The following is a 27,501-nucleotide window of genomic DNA, read 5'->3' on the forward strand; positions in this document are numbered from 1 at the left end:
AGTTACCGAAGTCCTCAAATCATGATTTAAAGACTTCACGTTACAGAGAATTCACCATTTACACTAGTTTAAACCTACAAGTGACCCATGCCCCATGCTGCAGAGGAAGGTGAAAACTTCCCAGAGTCTCTGCCAATCTGACCCAGGGGAAAATTCCTTCCCAACCTCAAATATGGCAATCAGCTAGACCCTGAGCATGTGGGCAACACCCACCAGGCAGATACCTGAGAAAGAATTCTCTGTAGTAACTCAGAGCCTGCCCCTTCTAATGGCCTGTGTCGAGTCGTTGGGGATTTTTGCAACTGAAATTCGCCGATTGGCCATATGCCATTGTAGGCAGTCCCATCATACCAACCCTTCCAAAAACTTATCAAGCTCAGTCTTGAAACCAGTTAGATTTTTGCCCCCACTGCTTCCCTTGGAAGACTGTTCCAGAACTTCACACCTCTGATGGTTAGAAATCTTCGCCTAATTTCAAGCCTAAACTTGTTGATGGCCAATTTATATCCATTTGTTCTTGGGTCCACATTGGTGCTTAGCTTAACTAACTCCTCTCTCCTCCTTGTATTTATTCCTCTGATGTATTTAGAGAGAGCAATCATATCTCTCTTAAGTCTTCTTTTGGTTAGGCCTAACAAGCCAACCTCTTTGTCTTCTTTCATAAGGTAAGTTTTCCATTCCTCAGATCATTCTAGTAGCCCTTCTCTGCACCTCTTCCTGTTTGAATTCATCTTTCTTAAGCAGGGGAGACCAGAATTGCACACAAACTATTCCAGATGAGGTCTCACCAGTGCCTCGTACAATGGTACTGACACTTCCCTGTCTCTACTGGAAATGTGGTGCTATAGGGCCACAGCTGTGCCACTGTAGCATTTTAAGTATACACATAGCCTTAATTTATTAGTGGAGATTCTGCTGCAGCTTCCCCCTTAGACGAAACAGTAATGGTTACTAGAATAATTGTGTCCCATAATGTGTATTATGGGAAGTGCAGCATCTTCCAGGCACACTGACATCATTTTTTTCTCAGACTGTTATTTCCAGGAACTGATTCCACTGCAGATTATCTCCTTTTTGTCTAGTATCATCTTGTATGTTTCTGCCACTTTTTCTCAACAGTGAGGTCAAAAGCAGCAATTTTTTTTTCTGTAATTAGTTCTTTCTCAGAAGGAAGAAGGGATGGGAAATTCAGGAGACCTCTTTAAAAAGCCTCAAGACCCAAAATGCCTGACAAATACAACATAAGGAAATATTTCAAGAGGAAACTCTGGAAATACTTGTAAAGTCAAGGGATGATCAAGCATCAGTAAACTTATTTGCACATTTCTATGGGGAGGGGACTTATTTGTGGGGGAGGAGACATCCTGTTCCAAAAGTAGTAAGTCCTGATTATGAAACTGATCTCCTTTTTTTTCCTGTGTAGGTTTTCAGGTTCAAAATTGGGGTAGTTTAATCTAATTCAGTATTTCCAACTCTCACTATTTGATCATGACTCTAATAATTTTGGGAGGTGTTGTTTACCTGTCTCATGAAAACGTGTTGAAAGACTGCCAACTCCTGAATTTTACCTTCTTCAAAATGGCCACTGTCTTCTTTTTACTGTCAATGGGTCTGTTATGAGCTGGGTGAAAACCTGTTATGGATTGAACTAAAACTGTATTCACCCTGATGTGTGAACATGCCCTTCACTGAAGATAGTTGAAGAAAATACTTAGAGGGGGCATACCTAAAACAAGTCCTAATGGAATCTGCCCAGAAACTAGCACTAGGTGGTTGGAGGGTTCCACTGGATACAGTGACCAAGTGTGGGAGGAGAGGTAGGTGGGAGAACACACACAAACTGAGAACAGACCGTTCATCTAGAGGGGCAGGGCAAGAGTGAATAGCAAAAAAGCCAAGCACAGTTTGAGTACAGTGTGACCATGGAAAAAGAGAGAACTTCCGAGTTTATTGGATGAACACGCTTGGGGCTCTAAGCTAACAAATTGCTCCCTTTGTTATTGATTTCTCGTGCATTTGGAGAAGCAGGACTTTGTACATTTTGTAAATAAACAAGATTGCATAAAAGAAAATACCAGACTCCATCAATTTCTACTTCCAATTGGCACATCCCCAGGGTCCCAGAATTTGACTGGTTGAAAAGGGGTTGAAAATGGGAACAGGTCTGAAGCCAGCAAGATGGCTGCCATTTTCCTACAGTCTGCCTGCATATGGAAGTGAGGGTGCCCTTTATAAAGTTGGCTGCCACTAATTCATAATAGAGGTTTGGTGTGCTGGATGAATCCTGAACTAACTGTATCACCATTTTGTAAAATAGGAAAAACATTGGAATTAGGTGGAGAGCTCGCTGAAACTTGGGTTTTCTGATTCATGGGAAATTTCAGTATGGTGAAATTTGCGTTCTGATTGGGAACAAAACCAACCAATTTTACAAAAATTTCCCATGAACTGGAAATTTAAAAAAAGATGTTTGGGAAACATTGTCACATGGTGTTTCCGAAAGGAAGTATGCTCCCTTGGACCCGACAGCTGCTGGCTGAGATTGATAAGAATCAACTTTAGTCAGCAGCTGCGAGGGCGGTTGGGGTCTGCAGCTCCATGGCAGCCCTGCTATGTGGACTGTCCAGAGGCCAGAGACCCCCAGCTTCCTGGGCCAGCTGGCTCACCAAGCTACAGGAGTCTGACAGCATAGAAAGACAGCTGGCCTGGGATTCTGGAAGCTCTGGGGTCCCTAGTCCCATGACAGTCCACATGGTTGGGCTGCCCCAGAGCAATGAACTCTGGTAGCCCAGAGTTCCTTGCACTAGGGCAGTCTGCATGCATCCAATTTAGCGCTTAAGCTTTTCTGCCTTTTAGTTGCCAGCATATAAAAGCAATACAGATTGCAATTTGTTGTGCAAAATGAACACCACCATAAGACAGAACCTCAAACAGCAGAGCTCAAACCTATTAAAATGCTGTGTTCTTGCAGATCTTGTCAGGCAGATGGGGCAGATGTGCTTCAATTGAACAATAAAGGAATAACAAAAACCAACAAATGTGAAGAGTATCTCACAGAACATTTATACAATGATACTGACTGTTGCTGTGTTAATAAGCAACTGCATTAATACATATACACAAAAACTTTAACCAGATTTGTGTATTTATAATTTATAAAAACTTAATTTCTTTGGACAGAAACCATAATGAGCTGAGACGAACATATCTCCAGTGTTTACAGTAAAAGAGGTTGGGAAGTGAAGCACAATAAATATTTAAGTTCCATAATCTTGTAATTAACCGGAAATATGACTACCTGCCAGCTCTAGTTAAAAATTATAAAAACACAGGATATATAGAGAATCTCTGCATCATTTTCTTCTCATTAAGATTTAAAGGAATTACATTTAACAATTAAAGGCTAGATAAGCGATTAATCACTCAAACTGGTAGATCTGGGCCAATTTTATATAGTGAGTCCCTACAGCTGGTGGTGTATTTTTAAGACGGCTTATATATGACCTTTTCTGAGAGTAACAAACCGAATCATTTAAGAGAAATATTCCATGAACAGTGTCACTGAATGCTGTAACTGATGGTAAAATAACATGTCCCAAACATAGATGTTACAGCATTCCAGGAAAAATTCAGCATAATCAACTATAAAATTGAAATGAAAACCAGTCAAATAATAATTTTGGGTTCAGTACTGCTCCAGTTGAAACTGTTGGAAATACTTGTGCTAAGTCAGTGGGAGCCGGCCATTAGTGTGTAGCAAAATGTTAGGTGTATGAAACGCAAACAATAAATCTAATGAAATCTTGATATGCTATCATTATGCGTATATGCCAGTGCTGTTTAGTGTTTGATGCAACTGTCATTAGAGAGAGCAAAACATGTATTGTTTGGGTTTCAAAATTTGTTGGCAATCATTTTTTTCTCTTGCAGTTTTAAACATTAGGTATTAGACTTTCTGTTTCCCCAAAAACAATTGCCACCTCCCCCATGTCAAGTAGTACAAAATAGGTTTTATATTAGGCCTCCCTCTTGCATATGTGTATGCCTGTGTTTAACTAGAAGCATATGAGTAGTCCCATTGATTTACAGGTGCAGGGCACTAATTTGTACATTTTCTGGATACATTGATATTTACTGTACCAATTAAATTAGGAACAATAAATATATAGGGGGGTTACATTTATTGTGACATAGATTAACACCATTTGAAGACAATCAGTATACTTTGAAACTGGATTAGGTATGACTTTAATTGGTTTAGTAAAAGATGTGTTTATAATTTAACACAAGAAGATCACTATTTAATCCATTCTTATGAGGTTGTATTAAGGCCCGTGATCTTTGCTTTTCTACAGTTGTTGGATCCGTTATATCTTGAAAATTGTAAGCACAATGAGGGTTACGCCTCAGTAAATTTCTTGAGGCAAGAGCGAAGACCAAGGCTTCTCAAAGCTTGTTTTTAGGATCTTGAGAGACTGGTAAGAGATACTGACTTAGCTCCAGGAAAAGGTGTGCTGTATCTTGCATACTGTAATTTGGCTTTGCTGAGGATAAATTCCCAGAGAAAGGTAACATTAAAGCACACGAAAGTACTGCAGGAGAGGAGAATAAGTAGCATGACTGAAAATGAGGCGGGAGCTGTTAATAACTGAAAAGAAATGCACTGCACATCTGAGGCGCACACACACTATATATTACACACTAAAAGCCTTGTTACTAGCCCCTGGAGCCAGTTTTTCTGGATGTTAAATACTAATGCAAAATGCATTAGTTCTTGAGAGTTAGTCCATTGGAGAGTTAATCCCTTCCCTTATTTCTCCCCTCTCGCCCCACACACAAAATTACAATGGCTAAGTCAGAAATAAACTGCACATCAGCGCCATTACAAGGTTCACTCTGCTTTGAGCAGTTTCCAACCTCTGTCTGCTGGGTTCCCTCTTGTGATGAACTGGTGGAATGGTTACCATATTCTGTATCCCCCTCTAGCCATTACCCTGCACAATTGCTACTCCATGTCCTTTCTTCTCGCCATTCTCTGTCTCTCTGCTGTCCTCAGTCTGTTCTTTTCAGTCTGAGCATTTTCCTGCTCATCTTGGTGTTTTTTGTTTTGTTTCTCCTTTTTACTTTCTATTTTATAATTTTAGCTTGCAACTTTTAAAGCTCCATCTCTACAGTGGACTTCCCTCTACCCACCCCTGAGCCCCATTCACCCAAAATCTATGTGCTGCTTGGGAGAGAAGAGAGGGGCATGCCAGGGGTGGTCATTGGTAGTTCTATGGAGCTGAGCTACTTGTGAATTTGTGGCTGTGCTGAGAACCGCAGGAGCAGAGGAGAAGTTTGAGCCAGGGAGCTGCTTCCTGACACAGGAGCATATCCCATGGCTAGTTGCTTTAAGGCCCAACAGAAGACCAGTAGGAAAGGCACATAGTTTTCAAAGAGCTACCAGATACTTTAACTGCAACAGTGTTTGCAGTGGGCACGTTGTATTGGGTTGCTTTCTCTTTGCCCCTTCCCCCCCTTCAACACACACCCGAAACTAGTCTGGACACTTGCCTGCCAGATTAGGAAATGCTGCTTTAGAATCAACATTACTTTGGGTTTTGATTTGTCAAGTTTGGTATTCAGGCAGTAATGGTGACTGAAAAATATGGATATATTGAGTGGGGGTTGGGGACTGATCTCACCTCAGGGTTTCTCCATGGATTTGTTTCCAGCCTCAAGTCCTGCTTTATAGTCTGGCTAGTACCATGTTGTTTAAATACCTTGGTCTGCAAAAAATATTTTTAACACAGGCTGATCATATTTAGTTCCATATGAAAGGTTACCTGAAGGAAAACAGGTCCGAGTTCTGTGAAGTGATAGGCAAGCTGCATCAGAATCACCCCGGGGTACTATAAAGCAGGATTGTTAACTTTTAGCGGTAATGTGCCAAATAAAGCAATGAAAATAGTTTAGAATTTTTTAGAAAGCTTTTACTGTGTTTCAGACCAATGATTTACAATATGTTGCAATACATCATGTATCTTTACGTGGTGTACTATAAACTGTGTAGCTTGTAGTACTTGCTCTTTAGTTATAACATAAAATGCATTAGTCTGGATTTTGCAAAGACATTGAAGTAGCAAGCCTTGTTTGCTAGACTTTCAAATGGAAGAACCTACTTGAAGGAGAGATTTGGCATTAAAATATGCCAAACTTTCAAAAGCATAAAGAATGAGAGAGATTATGGTGTATCTGTATAACAGAGCTTTAAAACTGCTATCTAGATGTGGAACTGGATTCTGTTATGCCTTAGTTACCAAAGCTGATTGTTACGCAACATGAATCTTGCTAACCCTTTTCCATCTTCCAGGCTCCCAGAAAATTATCAAAAATCATCTTGCCTTTAAGGCTTCTAATAAAAATTGAAAAATGATGATATAGGCGTGACATAGTTTTAAAACATGGGGATGGCGCAGGGAGGGGAAGCAAATGAAAAATGTTTGTTCCAGAAATTTTGTTTATTTCATTTTCTTGGAAAGTGTATTTGATGGCATGTATCCTCTGGCTCTTTGGGGAATTTGGGTGTAGTATAAAATGTGTGTTCAAGTACAGTTATTCCTACAAGTGTTTCACTGATATTTAAGTATGTCAGTAGCTCTGGATCTGAGTTGGTATGCCGCAGGTGATTTTCCTTCATCTTACATATAAGCATATCGTGCTTTTCACAGCTAAAAATCTCAATCTATTATGAAATTGGTTTTCATTTGACTTTTAGGCTAAGTGGTGGTTATCAGTTTACTCACAAAAACCAAAAATGTGTTGAGATCCCACACTATAGTTTAGCTAGATGCTATGATGATAGGCACTAAAGGAAAAATATTACGTAGGCAGCTTGCCAGAATCTCTGAATCTTTTACATAGTTGCTTTCCAAAGACTGCTGTACAATTGCCTGCAACTCTTGCACAGTTGCCACAATTTTCGTCTCACTGAACTGTTACATGGACAAATAACAAAGGAATCTATTTGAATGAGGCTCCAATTAAACTCTCCTGTTTTGACATACTTGCTTTCTTCACTAACCAGTGCCAAGTATTTCTTCTTTATGGGTCATAATGAAAGCAAAGACTCAGTGCAGAAAAGTTAAACAAAGCTGTTTCAGCTCTCTGTTCTGTGGAAAATTATGCAGTTGGTTATCTGTTTCAAAGAGAAACTACAGTTACTGCTTGCATAAATATTTAGATAAAAGCAATAGTTGTATGTACTGAGAAACAAAGGCTACACTCGTGATAGAAATGGATAGGATATCCTAGAATGTTATGGTCCAAGTGGTTTATTATGTCTGTGTATCATAACAGTTGTAAAACAGTATACAATTTTTAAAAAGCATAATAACATTAATCCTAAACTTTAGCCTTTGTGTTGGCACCTAATTTCCTGATACTTCATGGGAATCACACTCTTAAATCACGTCTGGATCTCCTATTAGAAAATTTCTCTCCAGCTGTTGTCTGTCTCTATATCATAGAATCATTAATTTTTAGTGTACAGGAATTCTGTCAAAATGCCATCTTCACAATCTTTATTGCGCTAGCTTTCAAATATGAATGAATGATGAATGCAAATTTCTGTGGAGATTTAAGTGCCTCTTTGTAATAATTTCTTTTTAATTACAGAGCAAAGAGATTGCATTCCAGCTTCATGAAGATTTGATGAAAGTTCTAAATGAGCTTTATACGGTAAGCACATTTAGTTAGCTTCTGTTGCAAGAATTGTTTGTACAAATCGATTTCTGCACACTGTAAGTGTCCCTTTAGATGGCAACCATTGGTTCTGAAATTAGGAGTGGTGCTGCACCCCTTGGCTTAAAGTAATAATAACAAACACTAAATACATGGTTTCCATCAGCAGCACCCCCACTATAAAAATTGTTCCAGCACCGCTTATGGCAACTCGCACCAGTAGAAATAGCACAGTATTTTTGTCCAGGCAATGTCCAACCAGTTGCTTTTCCTCTCAATGTGTTTAGCTGAGCTTTATACATTTCCTAAACTAGGTAAATATGCTTAGTGCAGTGCACACCTTATTTATCAGCTGAAATGTTTTGTCTTACATGCTCATTATAGCATTTCCCAATCATTCATAATTTTTGTAAGCATTGATCCTGGAAACACTTACACTGTAAGCATCAAATAGTCCCATTGAAGTCATACCACTATGCCATGTCTTCTAATGAATATTGAATTCTGTCACAGTATTAACGTTTAAGCATGGGTTTTGTTTTAAGTAGAGCTGTCAAGCGATTAAAAAAATAATCGCGATTAATCGCTCAATGTTAAACAATAATAGAATACCATTTATTTAAATATTTTGGATGTTTTCTACATTTCCAAATATATTGATTTCAATTACAACACAAAATACAAACTGTAGAGTGCTCACTTCATTTTTAATTACAAATCTTTGCACTGTAAAAAAACAAAAGAAATAGTTTATTCAATTCACCTAACATAAGCACTGTAGTGCAATCTCTTTATCATAAAAGTTTAACTTTCAAATGTAGATTTTTTTTGTTACATAACTGCTTTTAAAAATAAAACAATGTAAAGCTTCAGAGCCTACAAGTCCACTCAGTCCTACTTCTTGTTCAGCCAATCACTAAGACAAACAAGTTTGTTTACATTTACGGGAGATAATGCTGCCCACTTCTTATTTACAGTGTCACCTGAAAGTGAGAACAGGCATTTGCATGACACTTTTGTAGCTGGCATTGTAAAGTATTTATGTGCCAGATATGCTAAACATTCGTATGCCCCTTCATGCTTCGGCCACCATTCCAGAGGACGTGCTTCCATGCTGATGACGCTCGTTAAAAAAGTAATGTGTTAATTAAATTTGTGGCTGAACTCCTTGGGGGAGAATTGTATGTCTCCTGTTCTGTTTTACCTGCATTCTGCCATATATTTCATGTTATAGCAGTCTCGGATGATGACCCAGCACATGTTCGTTTTAAGAACACTTTCACAGCAGATTTGACAGAATTCAAAGAAGGTACCAATGTGAGATTTCTAAAAATAGCTACAGCACTCGATCCAAGGTTTAAGAAACTGAAGTGCCGTCCAAAATGTGAGAGGGACAAGATGTGGAGTATATTTTCAGAAGTCTTAAAAGAGCAACACTCCGATGCGGAAACTATAGAACCCAAACCACCAAAAAAGAAAATCAACCTTCTGCTGGTGGCATCTGCCTCAGATGATGAAAATGAACATGTGTCAGTCCACTCTGCTTTGGATCGTTATCGAACAGAACCCATCATCAGCTTCGACATATGTCCCCTGGAACGGTGGTTGAAGCATGAAGGGACATATGAATCTTTAGGGCATCTGGCATGTAAATATCTTGTGACGCCAGCTACAATAGTGCCATGTGAATGCCTGTTCTCACTTTCAGATGACATTGTAAACAAGAAGTGGGCAGCATTATCTCCTGCAAATTATAACCAAATTTGTTTTTCTGAGCGATTAGCTGAAGTATGATTGAGTGGACTTTAATGCAGGTTTTTTTATATATACAGCAGGAGTTAAGTGTGGGAGGGGGAAGGGGGTTGGGGCACGGGACGGGGTGAGGCAGGCTCTGGGTGGCATTTACCTCGGGGGGGCTCCCCAGAAGCGGCAACCTCACTCTGCCCTCCAGAGCTCCCATTGGCCGCAGTTCCCATTGGCTGCGGAGCTGGTGCTTGGGGTGGAGGCAGCACACAGAACTGCCTGCCACGTCTCCACCTAGGAGCTGAGCTGTGGCATGTCGCCACTTCCGGGGAGGCACAGAGCCAGGTAGGGAGTCTGCCAACCCCCCCCTCCTCCGCCCCAGGAACCCCTTTGAGCACCCCGGGCTGTCCCCACCCCAAGATTTAGTCAGGGGTATATAGTTGAAGTCATAGACAGGTCACAGACCATGAATTTTTGTTTACTGCCTGTGATCTGTCCATGACTTTTACTAAAAATACACGTGACTAAAATGTGGCCCTAGTAATGAACAATAAATAAAACCCATAAAATTATTGCAACTTTTTCAGTGTGAAAAAAGTGAAGGGAAGCAGTTGAATTTGGTTCAGTTAGGTGAAAGGTGGACAGGTACTGATATCTCTCTCCTTTGGTTTGTTCTCTTCCTTGCATTTTTTTTTAATTAAGTGATCAGTTTCCACTTGTACAGTTGTTAAAATTAAAATCTTTGAATTCTGACTGGCATTCAGGTACCCCCATGCACCTCTGAATTCCCTGAATAAGGAGAAGGATTAAAATTTTTAATCCACTGAAAATGGTGTATGAGGAAGGGTTTATAACCTATAGCATAATTGATTATTTTATAAGAAAGGGTCATTAAAATTAAATGACTTTCCAGGTTTAAAAAGCTGCTGTGCTCAAAGATGGGTTAAAGACCATCAGAGAGAAAAAAAGTAAACTAGTTATTAGCTGAAATATCTAGTAAATGCCTCTTTGAGGAACAGGCATGGTCAGTGTAAATAAATTATGTTTTAGGATTTCTATTGGTTGAGTTTCTCAATAAGGACCATATCCTGTAAATAGATATGTTTGGGCACATCCCTGTATCTGTGCAGAGCCCCATTGATTTCAGTCGGGCTCCACGTGGCCTCAGGCATCTGCCCAGGTGTATCCATCTGCAAGACCTAACCCTTCACAAAGACTCCAGCTGGTAGGACCAGAAGCCGCCAAAGCAGGGAATTATCCTCCTTTTGACATTCTAGGCAAACCTTTCTCTGTCCCATAGTGATTGGTTGTTTATTCCAACCCTTCCCCTCTCTCCTCAGTCTCCTCACATCAGCTTCACTCCACTCCTGTCCCACCTCCCCGTCACCTGCATCCCCCTGCCTTTCTTTTTCTTTCCGTTTAGCTGACCCCTACTAAGTAAACCCACCCAAAACAAAACTAATCAAAATCATGGCACTAATGTGATGTTTGCTGCCATCACACTGTTCACTCTGCTTGTGTGTTCTAACCCTTCCCTCGCCCTACATCTGTCTTGTCTATTTAGACAATAATGTCTCATTGTTTCCTTGCACTCCCCCATCTGTCTGTGTTCATCTGTTCTCTTATTTTATACTTAGATTGTAAGATCTCTGATGCAACAACTGTCTTTTTGTTCTGTGTTTGTACAGCGCCTAGCACAATAGGGTCCTGGCACATGACTGGGGTTCCCTGGTGCTATGATAATACAAATAATAAATAATCATTAATATAATAATTCTAGCAAGCCTTAAAGAACTTTTTTAACTGCAAGTTACTTGTTGGAAAACTTTAATACTCTACCTGGTTATTTTAAGATCATTGGCTGGAAGCAAAATATTATTCCACATCCAAAGGAGAGTTATCTTTTGAATGACACAAGACAGTACCATCCACTCCAAACATTTTAGCAGGAGTTCAGGCAAGCCTGGCCACTCATACTTCCAGAATGCCCAAACTCTTTATACAGTACAACCTCATTTATCCCAAGGTTTTGTGGGACATTCAGAACTTCTTGATAAATGGGTTCTGTTGACTGGGGCTTCTCTGTGGGGATCCCTGCTGATTTTTGTTCAAAAATTTATAAATGGAACCTTTAAAAACTTAGGCTTGATCTCATGTGCAGATTGTTGAGTAACTGGTTCAGGAGTAGTTTTGGAAATAGTGCTAGACCAGATGCTCTAAGCTTTTTGTATTAGTGAGGGAGCCAGAAACAAAAGACAATTTCAAAACCCTTCATTGGAAATCAAGTCTTGCACGTCTTCCCGGGGAAGTCATTTTTAGCCTGTTCAAGGATGGCCCTCAGAGGACCTGATCTAAAGCCTGCTGTAGTCAATGGGAATATTTCAATTTAGAAAGAAGAAACTAGCCCAAGAGGAAAAATGGAAGAGAGGTCACAAAAGACTCCAAGCTATTTGTCACCCCCTATCGAGTATAGAAAAGGCTTATAGTTTTGAAAAATAGCTCTTTTTGCTCAAGGGCATTTTAAGAATTTGAAAGTCTGAGCCTATAATGAAACCCCAAACTCTGACCTTTGAGAGAAACTACAAAGTGATGTTGCTTCGTGTTCAATATGACAAAGCTTAGAACTGAAAAACATGTAAATGAGATGAAATATCTCCAAAATTCAGGCACTCTCTGGAATACTAAAAACCTACTGATGCTTTATGAAAAACAATCTTTTAGAGATCATTATGCTGATTTATACTTTCTCTATTTCTTTTTCCCTGTTTTCATTACTTTGGACGTCTCTATGAAAACAGGATTTTTGTTGCTTAGGATTTCATCTGTTCCTGCTATTTTCATAGTCACCCTCTATTTGTGACATAATTCGTGTTATGATGTCATAAACAGGATTGCGGTAATAAACAGCAGGAACAGATGTTCTTGGCCTCCAGTGGATACCCAAAGAACCATGTTGATTTTGGGGATACATAGATTCTGAGTGCTGAGTCCCCTTTTTTCCCCCAGTGGGCAAGAAGGGCTTCCCCAGAGGAATGATCTGTTGAAAATCCCACAAGGGAAACTTCAGTTTTCCTCTCCCATAAGCCCCTACTTGTGACTTCTTCTGTGGGAGGAGCCATCTGGCCCATTGTGTGAAATATTCTTGTACCTCGTACATGATATTGAACTGATTTGTGCATACAAACGTGTATTATTTCAAGACAAATGGTCTATGTATTTTAATTTATTTCAGTAAAATGACTCAAATTCCCAGTGGTTTCTTATATTATGATTCAAAACATTCTGCAGAAAATAATCAAATATTTAAACTTCATGGTGAAATATTGCAAATTCAGTACATTAAAAGTGACAACTATTTTTAATTATGTATGTACTTTCCTTTTACTGTGCCAGCCAATCAGTGTTTTCATGTTTCCAGCATCCCGGCCCAGCTGCTTCACCGCTCTCTCCTGCTCCACTCTCTACCGTTCCCTCAATCAATGTAGATTAGTAATTAGCACTCTGAGTTTCTTCACAAGTGTATAAACTGTTGGAGCTAAATATCAGATCTGTCACTGCTGATGAGACTAGAAAGGGGGATATAATGTGTTCTGCAAAGGTAAATTCTGGGGCCTAAGAGAGAGGCCTCGATGGTGTCAGTATGTACCTCTATAGATTGTGAATGCTGCACTGGAACCTGAAGGATTGCCCTCATTAAGGGGTGTGTGTGTGTGTGTGTGCGTGTGTGTGTTAGATGAGGTGGGAATATATTTCCAACTCTTGCTGCTGTTTATGTTTAGTTGGAGAGACCAGTTTTCATATATTCCCAGGCCAGAAGGGATCACTGTGGTCATCTAATCTGGCATCCTGTATAACACAGGCCATAGGACTTCCCCAAAAATAATTCCTAGAGCATAGCTTTTAGAAAAACATCCAATCTGGATTTAAAAATAGTTAGGAATGGAGAATCCACCACAACCCTTGATGAATTGTTCCAGTGGTTAATTACCCTCACTGTTTTTAAAAAAAAAAAATACACCTTCTTTCCTGTCTGAAATTATCTAGCTTCAGCTTCTAGCCATTGGATTGTGTTATACCTTTGTCTGCTAGACTGAAGAGTTCATTATTAAATATTTGTTCCCTGTGTAGATACTTACAGACTGTAATCAAGTCATCCCTTAAACTTCTCTTTCTGCAAGGTTGGGTTAATGAAGCAACAGAATATTAGTTTATACTGTAGAGCCTCTTTGCAACAGTAAAGGCTAGAGCTTTAAAAAAATAATTAAACAAAATACTTCCAGGCAGGTGAAAACATAAAAAATCTTGGAATCTGTCATTTCCCACTAGCTCTGCCCATGCTTCATCAAAAGGCTGCAGACAATCCAGTATCCACAATCCATAAAGGTACACACTCGTAACTCCCAGGCCAGGCTTTTCAAGATCTGCCCAGATTCACCAAAATGAAGACACTTCTGTCAAGGTGTTGTGCTAAATAGACATTGTAAGCAGAGGACCACTTCTGTTTATTGGGTCTCATAACCCCCTACACGTTTTCTGCCCTCCATTTGACCCAGCAAAGTCTCTCTTATCAACAGAGTCGTTGCCTGGATTCTCCAGAATCAAGGTTACTCTTTTGACAGATGTCAAGCTGTCACTGAAATGCTGAACGTCAAAAGAAATTTTTGTTTGTGAGTCTTGCTGTTGAAAAGAGCATTAATTGAGAGCCTCCAATTGTGTGGGAGACATGACTGTGTACAGGGCCAAACTAAGTTGGCCCTGGTCTACACTACAAGTTAGTTTGACATAAGCCACCTTGCATCAACCCAGTTATTCATGTGTTAACACTTAACTTTGTCTCCCCCCGATGTAAGCTAACCATTATACAAACACCATCTCCCCAAGAGGCGTTGAACCATGGTTGATGTACTGAGGTCAACACAGCGCAAATGTAGACACTACATTACCTGTGTTGACACAGCATTCTGACCTCCAGGAAATCGTCATGTTCCCCTTGGCTCTTCTTGCAGCTCTGCAAATACTGGAGGATTGTACATCCTGTGCTTGCAATGCTCATGACAACAGTGCAGGGCTATGCAGGCTCAATGCTTCTGTCAGAGATAGTTGACAGCGACTAGTCCCACATGCACATCTACCGTTAATTAAAGACGTGTTTAATCCACCACGTGGTTGTCTGCCTCCACAGCACCCATTGTGGATAAGTTTACGGGTGAAAGATTTATGGTGGATGACATGTGGTGAGCTTCAGGTGGTGAAATCTTCATCGTTCAAGGTTTTTAAGGCCTGGCCTTGACAAAGCCCTGGCTGGGATGATTTAGTTGGGGTTGGTCCTGCTTTGAGCAGGAGGTTGAACTAGATGATCTACTGAGGTCTCTTCCAACCCTAATCTTCTTCTATGATTCTTCTTCTTCATGGTCCACAGAGAAAGCAAGAAATAATTATCTTATCTCGGACCCCACTCAGTGTCAACCCGAGTTTGATTTTCCACAAAGGCAACAGACCCTCCTGAACCGGTTTTGTACCAGACATGGAATTTGTGCTGCAGTGGAATTTCGGTAGCATTTTAGAGACAGTCCACTATGTCAGTGTGGGCAGCCACAAACCCTGATACACATTGTTGAGGACTGCAAAATGACTCAATTTTCTGGAGGTCTTCGTGCATTAAATATCATTGAGAAGAACACTGTGGCCTGGCTTGCATATGCCAAATAAATAAATCAGAGTATCAGCTTTCATTTAAACACAGTAAGTCCCTCTAGACCTTATGGTAGGGGAGACAATCTTGAAAAGATCACCGGAGTGTAATGTATGCAGTGATGTCTGCAAACTGCCTGAAACAATAGCTTTAAGAGGTGTTAACTGTTTCATGTACCTCAATGGGCATTTGCTGCTCTAACTGAGAAACTGGGCACCAGGAATGTAGCTGTGAGCCTAGGGCCTTGGATTGCCTTAATCCAGCCTTGGCTATATGCAGTTTTAATAGATTCAGAGGGACTGCACTAAGTGGTAAGTAAACTGCGTTTAAACCTGGATTTAGAATGATCCTTTTGGTGCTTCTCCACTCCAATCAAACCATTTGGCAGAAGTTAAGTGATAGTAATGACAGACAATATCTGCTGTGTATATCAAAGACCAGGAATTTTTGAGGCATCCTAAAAATACATGTTGGTATCCTCGACTCAGCTGTCAAAACATTCTGCCCTGACAATTTTCATAAGCAATACAAAAACCTGTGGTATGCTGAAGTCTGAAAATATGGGGACAGTGCAAAATAAAATGAATTTATTATTAAAATAAGTAACACGGGCTGCTGTACCGATTGTATATTTCATTGCCTTATGTAATTCATTTAAAATCTCCAGTGTTTAATTTTAAAGGAAGTTGCTACAGAATTTTCATTCTGCTGCACAGGAGTGCCACCGAATACAGTGATGTTACACAGAAGCTATGTCCAACTTATTGCAGAGTACTAGAGATTTGATAAATAGTGAGGTCAGTAATGCCATGATGGCAGTAAAACATCAGTGATATTTCCAGAACTTGCATCAGAAATTGGTGTGGAAGTGAGTAGGATTATGAAAATATCTAATATCCAGTCTACCACCAGTCCTCTGAACACAAGCGTGAGAGACCAAGGAAAATGGGAAATTAGTATAAGATTTTGCTTTATTTCTCAGGGGAAGTGCCAGCTGGCTAGATTAATGAATCACACACAAACTCAATTTCCAGTAAGAAATACTACTTTACTGGAGGCAGTTTTGAAATAAATCAAAGACAGTAATTTCAGCAATGATAAGTTGGTGCTCTATTAAATGCCTATTGATGTGGACACAGCAGCAAAATGAGCACAGACACGTGCATGGAATTAAGTGGCAGACCGCAACTTTAACACAGGGGAGGGGCACTTCCCTCCCATCACCCATACTTTCATATACCAGCCATTTAATTGGTTCCAGTGCAGTACTTACCATAGAACCCATAAGGCAGGGTAGGTTCTCTTCAGCCCTACCCCACAGGATGCAGTTCTTTCTGAGTCCTAGCACCCTCCCCCACCCCTACAAGAGGGACCGAGGGTGCAGCAGAGTGAGGACCTCAGCCCACGAAGGCCAGAAGGTCTCGTCCTATCACATGAGCCCAAGGCTCAACACCAAAATCCCAGGTCTTTTACCTGTAGAAACTTTTTTTTATTCTGTTAGTTGCATTGGAAACCAGCCACAGGGAGTGCCAGCAACAAGCTTGGTCACTCTCCACCCAACCACACCACCTGCTATCGCACCACTTGCTCTGCACATGCCGTAGCTGTACATCAGCACCTCCGTCAGATGGATATATACCATCATCCCTGAAAACTTTTGGCCGATTGTAATGGATGTCCCCATGATGTATCATGGAACCCCCTTTCTCCAGGAATATCTTGGTGACCCTATTATTTACTTCCTTTCTAATCTTGCTCACCAGGCTCGGTCTGCTCCTAGCCCTTTGCTGTCAGTGCGTGCAGAAGTGGTACAAGCTGATCCCACTGCATGCCTCTTCTGGATGCAGCTTCAGCACTGAAGTTCAGCTGAGATCCATCTGCTGTCCTGGCAGCATCTTGTGGCCCCAGTGCAATATAGGGTGCCCACAAATCTAAACATTGCATACGCTCTGGGTAGCTTCTAAAACAAACAAGCACATTGGGTTACGTATATTTTGCCATTCCCTGCCATCTTTTCCTTGGTGCAGACATAAGTCCTGTAGCCCTTGATTTCTAGTGCTCTATTGCCTGCACCTAACGTGGGTCAAAACCCTCTGCAGCTACTGCCATCGCTGCCCTGATTCTGAAAAATAAATACCAAATTTACCCCGGTGAAGACCACCGTAGTGCAAGGTGTTTTTCAGTACTGTGCTGAATTGATACCTGGTCAGGAAGCTGCCATCACCACGTGAAAACAACAGGCCTGGTTGCAGGCTCTGGATTTTAGTGAGACTCTTATCATCTTTACAGGGAACAAGTGCTCGTCTGCACATTCCTTCAACACCACATAGGCCCCTCTTCCCTTCTGGTCTGTTTTTGAGTACTATAAGCCCAAGAGTTGCATATCTGTTACATTTAATGCATGCTGGGACCTGTCTGCAGCTCCCATAGACACAAGCTCACTCACTCTCAAAGCGCCAAAGACGGCAACAATAAATGCCACCTTAAATAAAATGGCCTGCCTCCCACAGCTGCAGTCCCAGGCTGAGCTTTTGGAAACTCCAGCAGGGTGGGTAACCTGTCCTCAGTCTAGCACCCATCCCTCCAGGACCACCCTTCTAACAGTTTCCTTGCTATGAAATGCCTGCATGGGTCTGGGAAACTCGCCCACCTACTCCAGAAGGATAGGCCCACTAGCTGGCCAGAGATAGTGAAGGGAGCCTACCTGTGGTGGGTCAAAGGCACCACTTGTTGTGACGCTTGATGTGTGGGTATAGGCCACCCACAATGAAGCTCTAAATTTCGCTAATTCTAAACAGCTGGCCTTATAGGTCCTCAGGGCAACCAAGTTTTCAACTAGTCCTACTGCTGTCATGAGCCAAGATCCCAAAGTTGTTGGGGCATTGGCTGCAAGTCCCTGCTGGCCAGCTGGGTTTGTTCCTGTGTAACCCTTCTGCCAGGCTGAGTTGACAGCAGCAAGGGCCGGGTTCAGTATATAGGGGTTCCCTTTCAACAATACAATACAAAACCGGCTCGAGCCCCCACCCAATGACCTGGGAAAATTACACACACTCCCCTGGGCGCCTCAAAGAGGCAATACTTCCCCTCTCGCAAGCACAGAGTCTCAGTGTAGCAAAAATCTTTAATAACATGAGGTAAACAACTCAGCATTAAATTGGGAAAACACCACAACTAGGGTTCATAAACACAAAACCATGAACCAGAAGACCCCAAGCAGATGGGGCCGTGTCATTCTCCTTTTGGTTCTTGAATCCAGCAACCCAAAAGTCACCCCTCCCACAGTTTCTGTCCTTGGTCAGTGCAACCCCCCCAGAGTTCAGAAGTTCATCTGCAGAGTTTACCTCCCAACCTGGGTGGAAGGGGGGGCAGGTATGGGGAGGACGTTACATGCTCCACTGCTCGTCTTGGTGCCCGATTGCCATGCCTCTCCATGGGGTTCTGCTGCAGTCTTCACCCTGGGCCGCTCCTCTCTGCTAGCCACTCCTCCCCACTAGCCATCCCACTAGCCGCTCCTCTCCGCCAGCCAGCCTACTAGCTGCTCACCACTATGTCTTTAGCCCCCCACATACACACTTAACACAGCTCTCAGTGATTTCAGCTCTTTAGTGATTTCAGCTGTTAGTAGGGAAGCCTCAGTGCTGGTGCACCACTAGCCCAAAGTAGGTCTAATGCTTAGACCTAGGTATCAGCAATTTTAGCTTTGCAGCATATATCAAGACTCCTAATGGAGTCAAAAATTAGCTCTCTTATTACACCATGGAGAGAGAAGGAATCAAAGTGCTGTTTGGGGTCCTCAGAAGGGGCCTATGCTACCACATACAAACATCTGTCCCCCACCTTTTTCCATTCAGAGGGTTTTGGAACCCATGTCCCTTGCCTCGCAAGTGCTACTTAGTTGAGGGCGAGTCCCTCCATCATCAAATGCCAAGTACAGTTCTACTGTTCTTGATTCGCATAATGAGGATAACACTTTATTACTCCTGCCCCAATAACAAAGAGACTGGGGATCCCACAGCAGCCAAAGTGACCATTGGGCAAGCAGTCTCATCATGCTAGGCAGGGTGGGTGTGCCCATGTAAACAAGATCAGTCCCTGAAGTCCTTTTCCATAGCTCCCCACCAGATGTCAGGGTAGAGCCCATTCTGACTCTGCTTACATCTGCAGTTGGTCATCCTGAAAGCAAGAGAGCATCGGTAACACCATTATCCACTTCTGGGACATTTACTGCATGATAAAGGATGTTAAACCACCAACAGTGTGAAACAAAGGCCATCACCAGCCTCATTTATTGTCTTATATGACAGGGATAAATCATGCATGAAAATCGTGCAGCAAAGTCGTTAAATGGGCTACTAATGCAATAAAAATAAAGTATTCAAAAGTTTAACAAATGGGGGGGCGCGCCAAAGACGCTCTTCACCTAGGGCACCATTTGGTTTAGGGCTAGCCCTGGACACAGTTCCAGGGCTACCCTCTTTTGGGTCCCCCATGTGGTTTCCGGGGGAGTCGTAATGGAATCCCTCCTGTAGCAGGCAGAGCCCCCATGCCAAGGGAGGCAGACGTACAACCTCTGCAGTGGGATAGACCCTCTGCCCCTGGGGAAAGGGGCTCCAGAATTTACCCAGAATTACCAGCCTTCCTCTGCAACTTGAGGACTGCTGTTGCTGCTGCTGGAAGCAGATGAGTAACCCTTTCTCTGCTGGAATGGAGCCGAAAGAGGTTCCACATAGTCCCTGCGCTGGTCTAAATCCTGAGATCTGGGGAATGCTGGTCAATTAGCATCCCTCTCCCCCAGCTGGCTAAATGGGTGATAGAGGCTCCTGGGGGAGGAGCTACCTATTGTCCTCTAGCAAATGTCCCCCTTTCATCACTGACCCCATCAAGTTCCCCCACCCATTGATGCAGATGAGTAGCATTTTCATGATAAACAAGGGATGACTATTAATTATGCAGTTTTATTATAAAATTAGATTTGTTCCTTCCCTCAGCAGATAATGCTACCATATGTTAACTTTCTAGTGTTACATCTTGGTGCTCTGGGCAGCTCTGATAGTTGAGGGATGGGAAGTTTTCAAGAAAATAAGTTAAAATTTTTGAGCAAGACCTCAATACACTACTATGAAAAATGCAGAGCGATGGGAACAATCATATAACATGATAGCAAAGAGAAAATGAAAAACAGCCTTTTCACAAGAAAACTTCCCTCCGTCTCCCCACAAAACCCAGTTGTCTTACATAGTATAAATTACTTTCATACTGATGGATCTCCACAATTAATTTGTGCGTTTAACAAAAATAATTATTCAATTTGTCTGTAATATGCCCTTCACCGGGATATGTGAGTGCAATATGCTGCCCTCGATCTGCATACTGAACTCTTATCAGTGACACCGAGGCTTCCACACTAAAATCAAGAGTAGTATGCAATCTATTTCTTTACAAATAGAACACTTGTAATTTGGTGCAGCATAACCCTTTCCAGACACTTTTAGGCTGACTTTGTGGTGGGTCAGAAATCCTTATTTTAAAACAGCTGATCTAGTGTAATGCACTTGTAACACCTGCTAAATGGGCAGAATTAAACTCATTTTATTTTATAGGAAGACTGATACTGCATTTAAAGATGTCTGTCAAATACAGAATAGGAGCACAGCGTATCTGTCATGATGACAGCCTAGCATCTGTGAAATTATGACCTTGCTCTTCCTCTTCAATGAACACTTGATGGCAGATCAATAACCACTTTGGGGACTAATTAAAGTCACTGCAGTGACAGATACTCTGACAGTATGGCCTATCAATTCAACAGTTTGTCAGGAAATTGAGAGGAGCATTGTACATTTCACCAGGATATTTGTTCCAAATAATAGATTGAGGACCCAGTTCAGAACTCTTTGTACAAGAAAATCTCTCATTGACTTCTGTAACTAAATTGGACCCTAAGAATTGCCACTGAAATATCTAAGTATTGATGAGCAAGATGGATATGTATTACTGATTATTTTTTAAATTCTGTTTTTAATTTTAAAATGTTGCTATTAGGGAGGAAATGCATCATAAATCTTATTGATCTTGTCTTTACATTAACTTTGAATTTTCCAAATATATTGTAGATTTGCACAAAAAGAGTAAAACATCTATATATTTTTGAAATTGCTATTTCTTTAATAATATTTAGAAGTGAAGATGTTTGTTTATGTTATAGGGAGGGCTTTTACTAAATAAACAAAACAATAAGAAAATACATTGTAGGATAATTTAATCATTCCAGTAGAGAGAGAAATTCTGATGGACAGCTTTAAAACTAATGGTTGTACTGAGAATTTGTAATTCATTTAAAGAGACATTGACTGGCAGTTTAGTTGCAAAATGTAGGGTGTTTTTACATTTTCATAACTTTTAAAAAAAAATAAACATTAGGTTTTTTTGTTCGGATTTCAATATTCATATGAGCATTTGCAAAATAAGCATTGCAACATTGCACTTCTGCATGAGAGCCAGAAAGTGAAACAGACTACCAAAAAAATGAAACTAACTAGTCTGTTTGCTGAATTTAGAGTCCATTCCATAAGCTTTCAGTTAAGCAGAAGACTTGGGCAAGGCAGGTTTTTACCAATCTCTTCTATTAATTGATATCATTTTAGATCCTCTAGTGCAAAGAGAGAGAGAGAGAACATCCCACAAAACATGGTAGAAAATTAAGAAAAAGAGCAAACTGTGCAACTTCACATGCAAACTTCATGTTGTCTGTCTTACTTGTGGGAACAACACCAAAAATGTTTGGGCCCAATCACCCCTCTAATCTTTTTCATTTTGTGCGAATATCTGCCTGCTGCCTCTGCAATTAAAGTGTTGCTGCTATTACTGATAAACACCCACTGGCAGAACCTGGGGAGGACTGTGCTTGTGAGCTCTCCAGAGATTTGCCTGAGAATGATGTAATAATAATGCATGAGCTAGGAAGTGCCATCAACAAAACACACTATGCACAAGCCAAATGCACAAAGTAAGGGCTGGTCTATATGCACTTTGTGCACTGATTTAATGACATCTGTTCGAAACTGACATAGTTAAAGTGGTATAACCTTCCAGTGAGGATGCAGACACATGAGATATATGTTAATGTCAGTACTGATATAACTGCATCTGCACTAGGGCTGCACCAATTTAACTGTATTACTTTCTAAACAATACGGTTGTCTCGGTGCAAACACTGTATGTAGACCAGCCCTTGGTATACTGCAAAAACAGACAAACGCAAGTCTCTTTCAATTCTAGTAATCAAGTGTTTTACTTATAACAATAGCAGATACAATGTTTTCAGATGGAAATGTGAATTTCAAATGGACTCTCTATTCCTCAGGAGACAGTCAAGGCCAGGCTGCAGGAGAGGGTGGAGTTGACAAAGATTTGCTTTTGAAGTAGTGTCTATTGGGATGCTGTGGATTCTGTAATCCTTATGTGTAAGGAGAGGTTGAGATGAAGGAGGAGCTCTCTCCAGGGATATGAGGCTTGAGGGAATGGCACTCTAGCCTGGGCTTATTGGAGTCCTCCGAGAGAGCTAGTTCCTAGCAATAGTGGCTCCTGTACTCCCTTAGTGCAGCTAACTGGAATGTCACAGCTTCTGTTTCATGTGTAAACAGTTGGTGGGGAGTGTGAGAGAGAGTTATATCTCATCCACTAGACTATAGGGGCGCTCTGGAAAATTGCTTCACATCTGAGTGCCTAGTTTGTTTGTAAAACAGCACTACTCAGGCTTAGCCACTTTTGTCAAGCAACTAGAGGTCTGCAGCTGAAAAAGTGCTAAGTGTCATTATGCCCTTTTTACTGGCAAAAATAACGGAGACAGAAAAACTAAATGACTTTCCTGTTTGGCCCGGATGGTGCTCTAAGCTAAAAGAACATGGTTTTCATTCTGGGGCTGGCAAGCTTTTGCTGAAAAAAAATATCTTGTAAGCCTTCTATATAAAAAAAAGTATCTTCTAAAGGCCACAACCCATATTTTTAATTTCCTTTTCATGTCATCTTTAATGGAATCTCATCACTTGCTGTTCTTTTGTGTTTATTTTACAAAACAAAATTCTTGAAAAATTATGATCTGTTGTATTTTATCAGTTCTTTTATTTCATATATATAATATGAATCCCTATGCATAGATTATTTCTTGCTGTTAGTAAGAATGCCAAATGTAATAGGTAAAACATAACATTCAGTTATATTTAAGCAATGTACAATTGGGACTCAATAGGCCCGCGTGGTGTTCCCAACTCAGCCTCTGCCCTGCTGTATCTCTGCTTTCTCTTCCAAACCTTTGTCTGTCTTGTCTGTTTAGATTGTAGGGTCTTTGGGGCAGGGAGTATCTTTTACTATGCATATGTATAGTGCGTAGGGCAGTGCCATGCTGTTCTGAGTGCATCCTGCTGTAATATAATAATATCTATTCCCTATATTAGGTATTTTGGCATAGAAACTAATCCTATGTTTGCAAATGTATTCAAAAAGCAACTCATTTTGAAATGCTGTACAATTTTTTCTATGTTCATTAAGGAAGGAAGTGAACAGTCTGCTGTTTTATTTTCAATATAGATCACATTTTAGTTCTATCAACAGCTTAAGTGCTAAGTAATTTAGTACTTACATACATTATGCACAATTAGAGTTCTCCAAAAGCTTTTGGGGTTTTTTGCACAAAACTTTAAAAATACATCTGTTCTACATTCACCTGAAATAGCACACAGCAGGCTGCTGAGAATCCGTGCTAAGCCATGTTTCAGCTGTCAGATGAGACTAATTCACCATTGAGCCTATTCAGCTGGGAGTCATCCTCAGTGTCTGCCAGCCTCTGGAAGCTTCTTAGGCCTTGCTGACTATTCAGCTACAGAAGCTGCTTCTATTCCAAGGGGGTATTTCAGTGTAACTCCCCAAGGGAGTCTGTTTCTTCAGCGCATCCCACCTACTGAAGCAGGAGCAGCCAATTTACTTCCTGCTGGCGGACTCATCTGAGGAGAAGGTCATCTGCATGGCCTGGCCCAAAGGTGATATCTGCCGGAAGAAGAGAGGAAGTTATCAGCTTGAGGATTCTGTGTTTTGTTCTTTCCCCAAAACCAATATAGAAACCAAAAAACAGACAGGTGCATGCCCACTCTACTTTGGGGTGGTGGGTTTACTCCATTGCCGAAAGGTTTGTTGTGAGGTGTATGTTACTTGCTTTTTTCCCCAGGATAGAGGTAAGGGGGAAAGACAAACCTGCTTAAACTAGGACTAATTTTCCATCACTTTTCTCCTTATCTAGAGTGGTTAGAACAGTGCTTTGGAGATGCAAAGTGCAGTATAAATAGCAAACAGAACAATAGCAATTCTAATGTCATGTACAGTCAACCTTGAAAGTAAGTCACATGAGCAAGGCATGCATGTCTGCTGCTAACTCTTGAGATTAAATTAAATGGAGCAGGAAGGAAAAATACAATCTAAACGCTGTTGGCAAAGATATTTATTCAAGACTTCATAAGATGGTGTTTTTATTCAGGGGCCCTGTGATTTATTTTTTTTTATGAGAAGCTTTTTTATATCCATTGCCCCTTAACTCTTCTTTGACTGTCTCTTCCGCAGGTCATGAAAACATACCATATGTATCATGCAGAGAGCATCAGTGCAGAAAGCAAGCTGAAGGAAGCAGAGAAGCAAGAAGAAAAACAGATTGGGAGGTCAGGAGACCCTGTCTTTCATATTCGACTAGAGGAGAGGCACCAGAGGAGGAGTTCTGTGAAGAAGATTGAGAAAATGAAGGAAAAAGTAAAAAGCTTTTAATGAAACCCTAGTTATCCTGCTTAATTTGAAGTAAATTCAGTTCTGAGATTCCTTTGAAGCTGTATCTTGGATGTATATGTTTCTATAGAATGGTTTGAGAGAGATTGTCCATTAAGGAAATATGTGGCATATGATGAGATTAATATAATCTGTGATAAACTAGAAGTAGCTAGTTAGATATATTAATGTTATAAACTAGTAGTAGCTTACAGAGAACTTGCAATTCAGAGATAGTGAGTGTTTTTACTCCCAGTAATTTCCTCATTACATGGCTTGTTCATAAATTACATTTTTCTATTGATGGGGTTTTAAAATTGTGTTTCTGTTAAATGCATAGCAAAAATTGAAGTTTCTTTCTAGTTGATAGTAACAATTAATGCACACTTATCTATTTTGCTGCATGATAAAGTTGAGGTATTCAAACTTTCTCACTATATTAATACACAATTTCTTTCTCAGCGTCAAGCAAAATACTCTGAAAACAAGCTGAAATCTATTAAAGCCCGAAATGAGTACCTACTAACCCTTGAAGCAACCAACGCTTCTGTTTTCAAGTATTATATTCATGACCTTTCAGATTTAATTGATGTAAGTACTTGATGTTTATACCTATATTCTGTTAGGGAATAATATGTAGGGTTTTTTTCTGCTTTTCATCTTCCAAGAGGAAGTATACAATGTTTACATTTGTCACTGATCATATAGTATATTGATCACTAATATTTCATAATGTAACCAATAGGTTTTCCTTTTAGTTTTATATTTTACAAAAACAAATGCCGGTAGGAAGGTGAGTTCATGTCTTTAAAATTTAGTGGGCAAAATTTTTTCCCTAGGTGACTGGAGAAAACATGGTAACAATAGCACTAAACACAGAAATGGTTGGACATTTCCACCTTCTGGGGGAAATGTTTCTGGAACAAGAATGAAGAATTTTAATGCTGCAAGTTAAAGACTTTAAACTGTGGTTTTACTCTGTAAAGTGACCATATAAAAATGGTACCTTACTCAAAAAACCCTGTTCTTTATGTGTACTCAGAATCACTTATGTTAATTTTAATGGCAAAAAATACATTTTTACTGATTTTTAGTCCTGTTAGCACTGCATAGCCAACAGAGTTACAATTGAGTGTACTGGATCAACTCCACCTTGTGCATCAACACAAATGTTTGATGAGTTTCAATGAGCTACATCTAGGCAAAGTCATTGAAGGCAGTGGGGTTACATGGGTGTAACTTATATCAGAATTTGGCCTGCAGAATCTGTATGCAAGTGATGGAAGGAACCCAGCTTGATTCTGAGCCCAGGATGAGGTTGTAGGCCTGACATTTTTAAAAAAAAATGTAAACTTATTCTATTAGATACAGAAAACTTTGAGACAGGAAACATCGGATCACCATATATATTATATATAAAATCACTTTTCAGAGTAGAACTACACTTTAAATTGCATATATATGTCATGCACTGATGTCAAGATGTTCTATACTATAGGACAAGCTCGCTAGACTCTTTTATAGCATGGGTTTATTGCAGACCTTGAAAAATGTACATGACACTGACTAGCCAAGGTGAAAAATACCCACTGCAATTTAATGGACTAGAATAGCTGTGTAGTATTGTGTTTAATTATAATATTGTGAATCAACTTCCTTTTAATATATATTTTAAAATGTAACTTACATAATCTCTCTTGCTTTTGTTAATATTTATTTTCCTTCTGCCTTCAAATACCTTTTTTCCTTTCTTTTTTCTAAGACATGGCATCTCTTTGCTTGCTGTGTTTTCAATATCAGTTATTTCCTTTTTCAGTATCCTCTTCTCTTCCTCTCTTTTACTCTGTTGCATGTTCTCTCTTCCCCTTTGTTTTGTCTGCCATTTCTCCCAAAATCTCTCTCCCTCAGCACCCATATTTGTCTTTTCTGTCATTTTCCCACCCACATCCACTCACCCCAATTCACCTCCACTCACCCCAATTCACCTCCGTAGCATTGAAAAATTTACCTGACTCCTAAAAGTCAGAGGATTACGTCAGAGGACTAATCTAAGATTAGAGGCTCCTCTATACAGGGACAACACTTTAAGTGAGAAATCAAGCTCTCCCAGACTCTTAGATTGCTGTCCCTGGACCCTGTTGGGGGGCTCCATTTTTGTAGCCCCTAGCTTAGGGGTAGGCAACCTATGGCATGCATGCCGAAAGCGGTATGCGAGCTGATTTTCAGTGGCACTCACACTGCCTGGGTCCTGGCCACCGGTCCCCGGGGGGTTCTGCATTTTAATTTAATTTTAAATGAAGCTTCTTAAACATTTTAAAAACCTTGTTTACTTTACATACAACAATAGTTTAGTTATATATTATAGACTAATAGAAAGAGACCATCTAAAACTGTTAAAATGTATTACTGGCATGCAAAACCTTAAATTAGAGTGAATAAATGAAGCACACCACTTCCGAAAGGTTGCTGACCCCTGCTCTAGCTAGTAGGCGTCTGACAAAGGTACACCCCGTTTATCTGCTGGAAGGAAGGAAAGAGGA

The 27,501-nt window shown here is 40.5% G+C and overlaps 1 protein-coding gene across 6 annotated transcripts in view; it reads left to right on the forward strand.

Moving 5' to 3' along the window:
• The window catches only part of SRGAP1 (SLIT-ROBO Rho GTPase activating protein 1), a 249,407-nt gene that overhangs the window by 142,775 nt on the left and 79,131 nt on the right, over window positions 1-27,501 (forward strand). For all 6 annotated transcript variants that reach the window (XR_010592908.1, XM_008171465.4, XM_008171466.4 and 3 more), the window contains 3 exons: window positions 7,657-7,719; window positions 24,767-24,949; window positions 25,424-25,552. Coding sequence is in view for 5 of the 6 variants with exons in the window: in XM_008171465.4 (XP_008169687.1) it covers window positions 7,657-7,719; window positions 24,767-24,949; window positions 25,424-25,552 (375 nt within the window). In the remaining variant the exon portion in view is untranslated. The remainder of the gene's footprint in view (window positions 1-7,656; window positions 7,720-24,766; window positions 24,950-25,423; window positions 25,553-27,501) is intronic.

Source organism: Chrysemys picta, chromosome 1 (assembly GCF_011386835.1).
Source record: "Chrysemys picta bellii isolate R12L10 chromosome 1, ASM1138683v2, whole genome shotgun sequence".
Taxonomy (NCBI): Eukaryota; Metazoa; Chordata; order Testudines; family Emydidae; genus Chrysemys; species Chrysemys picta.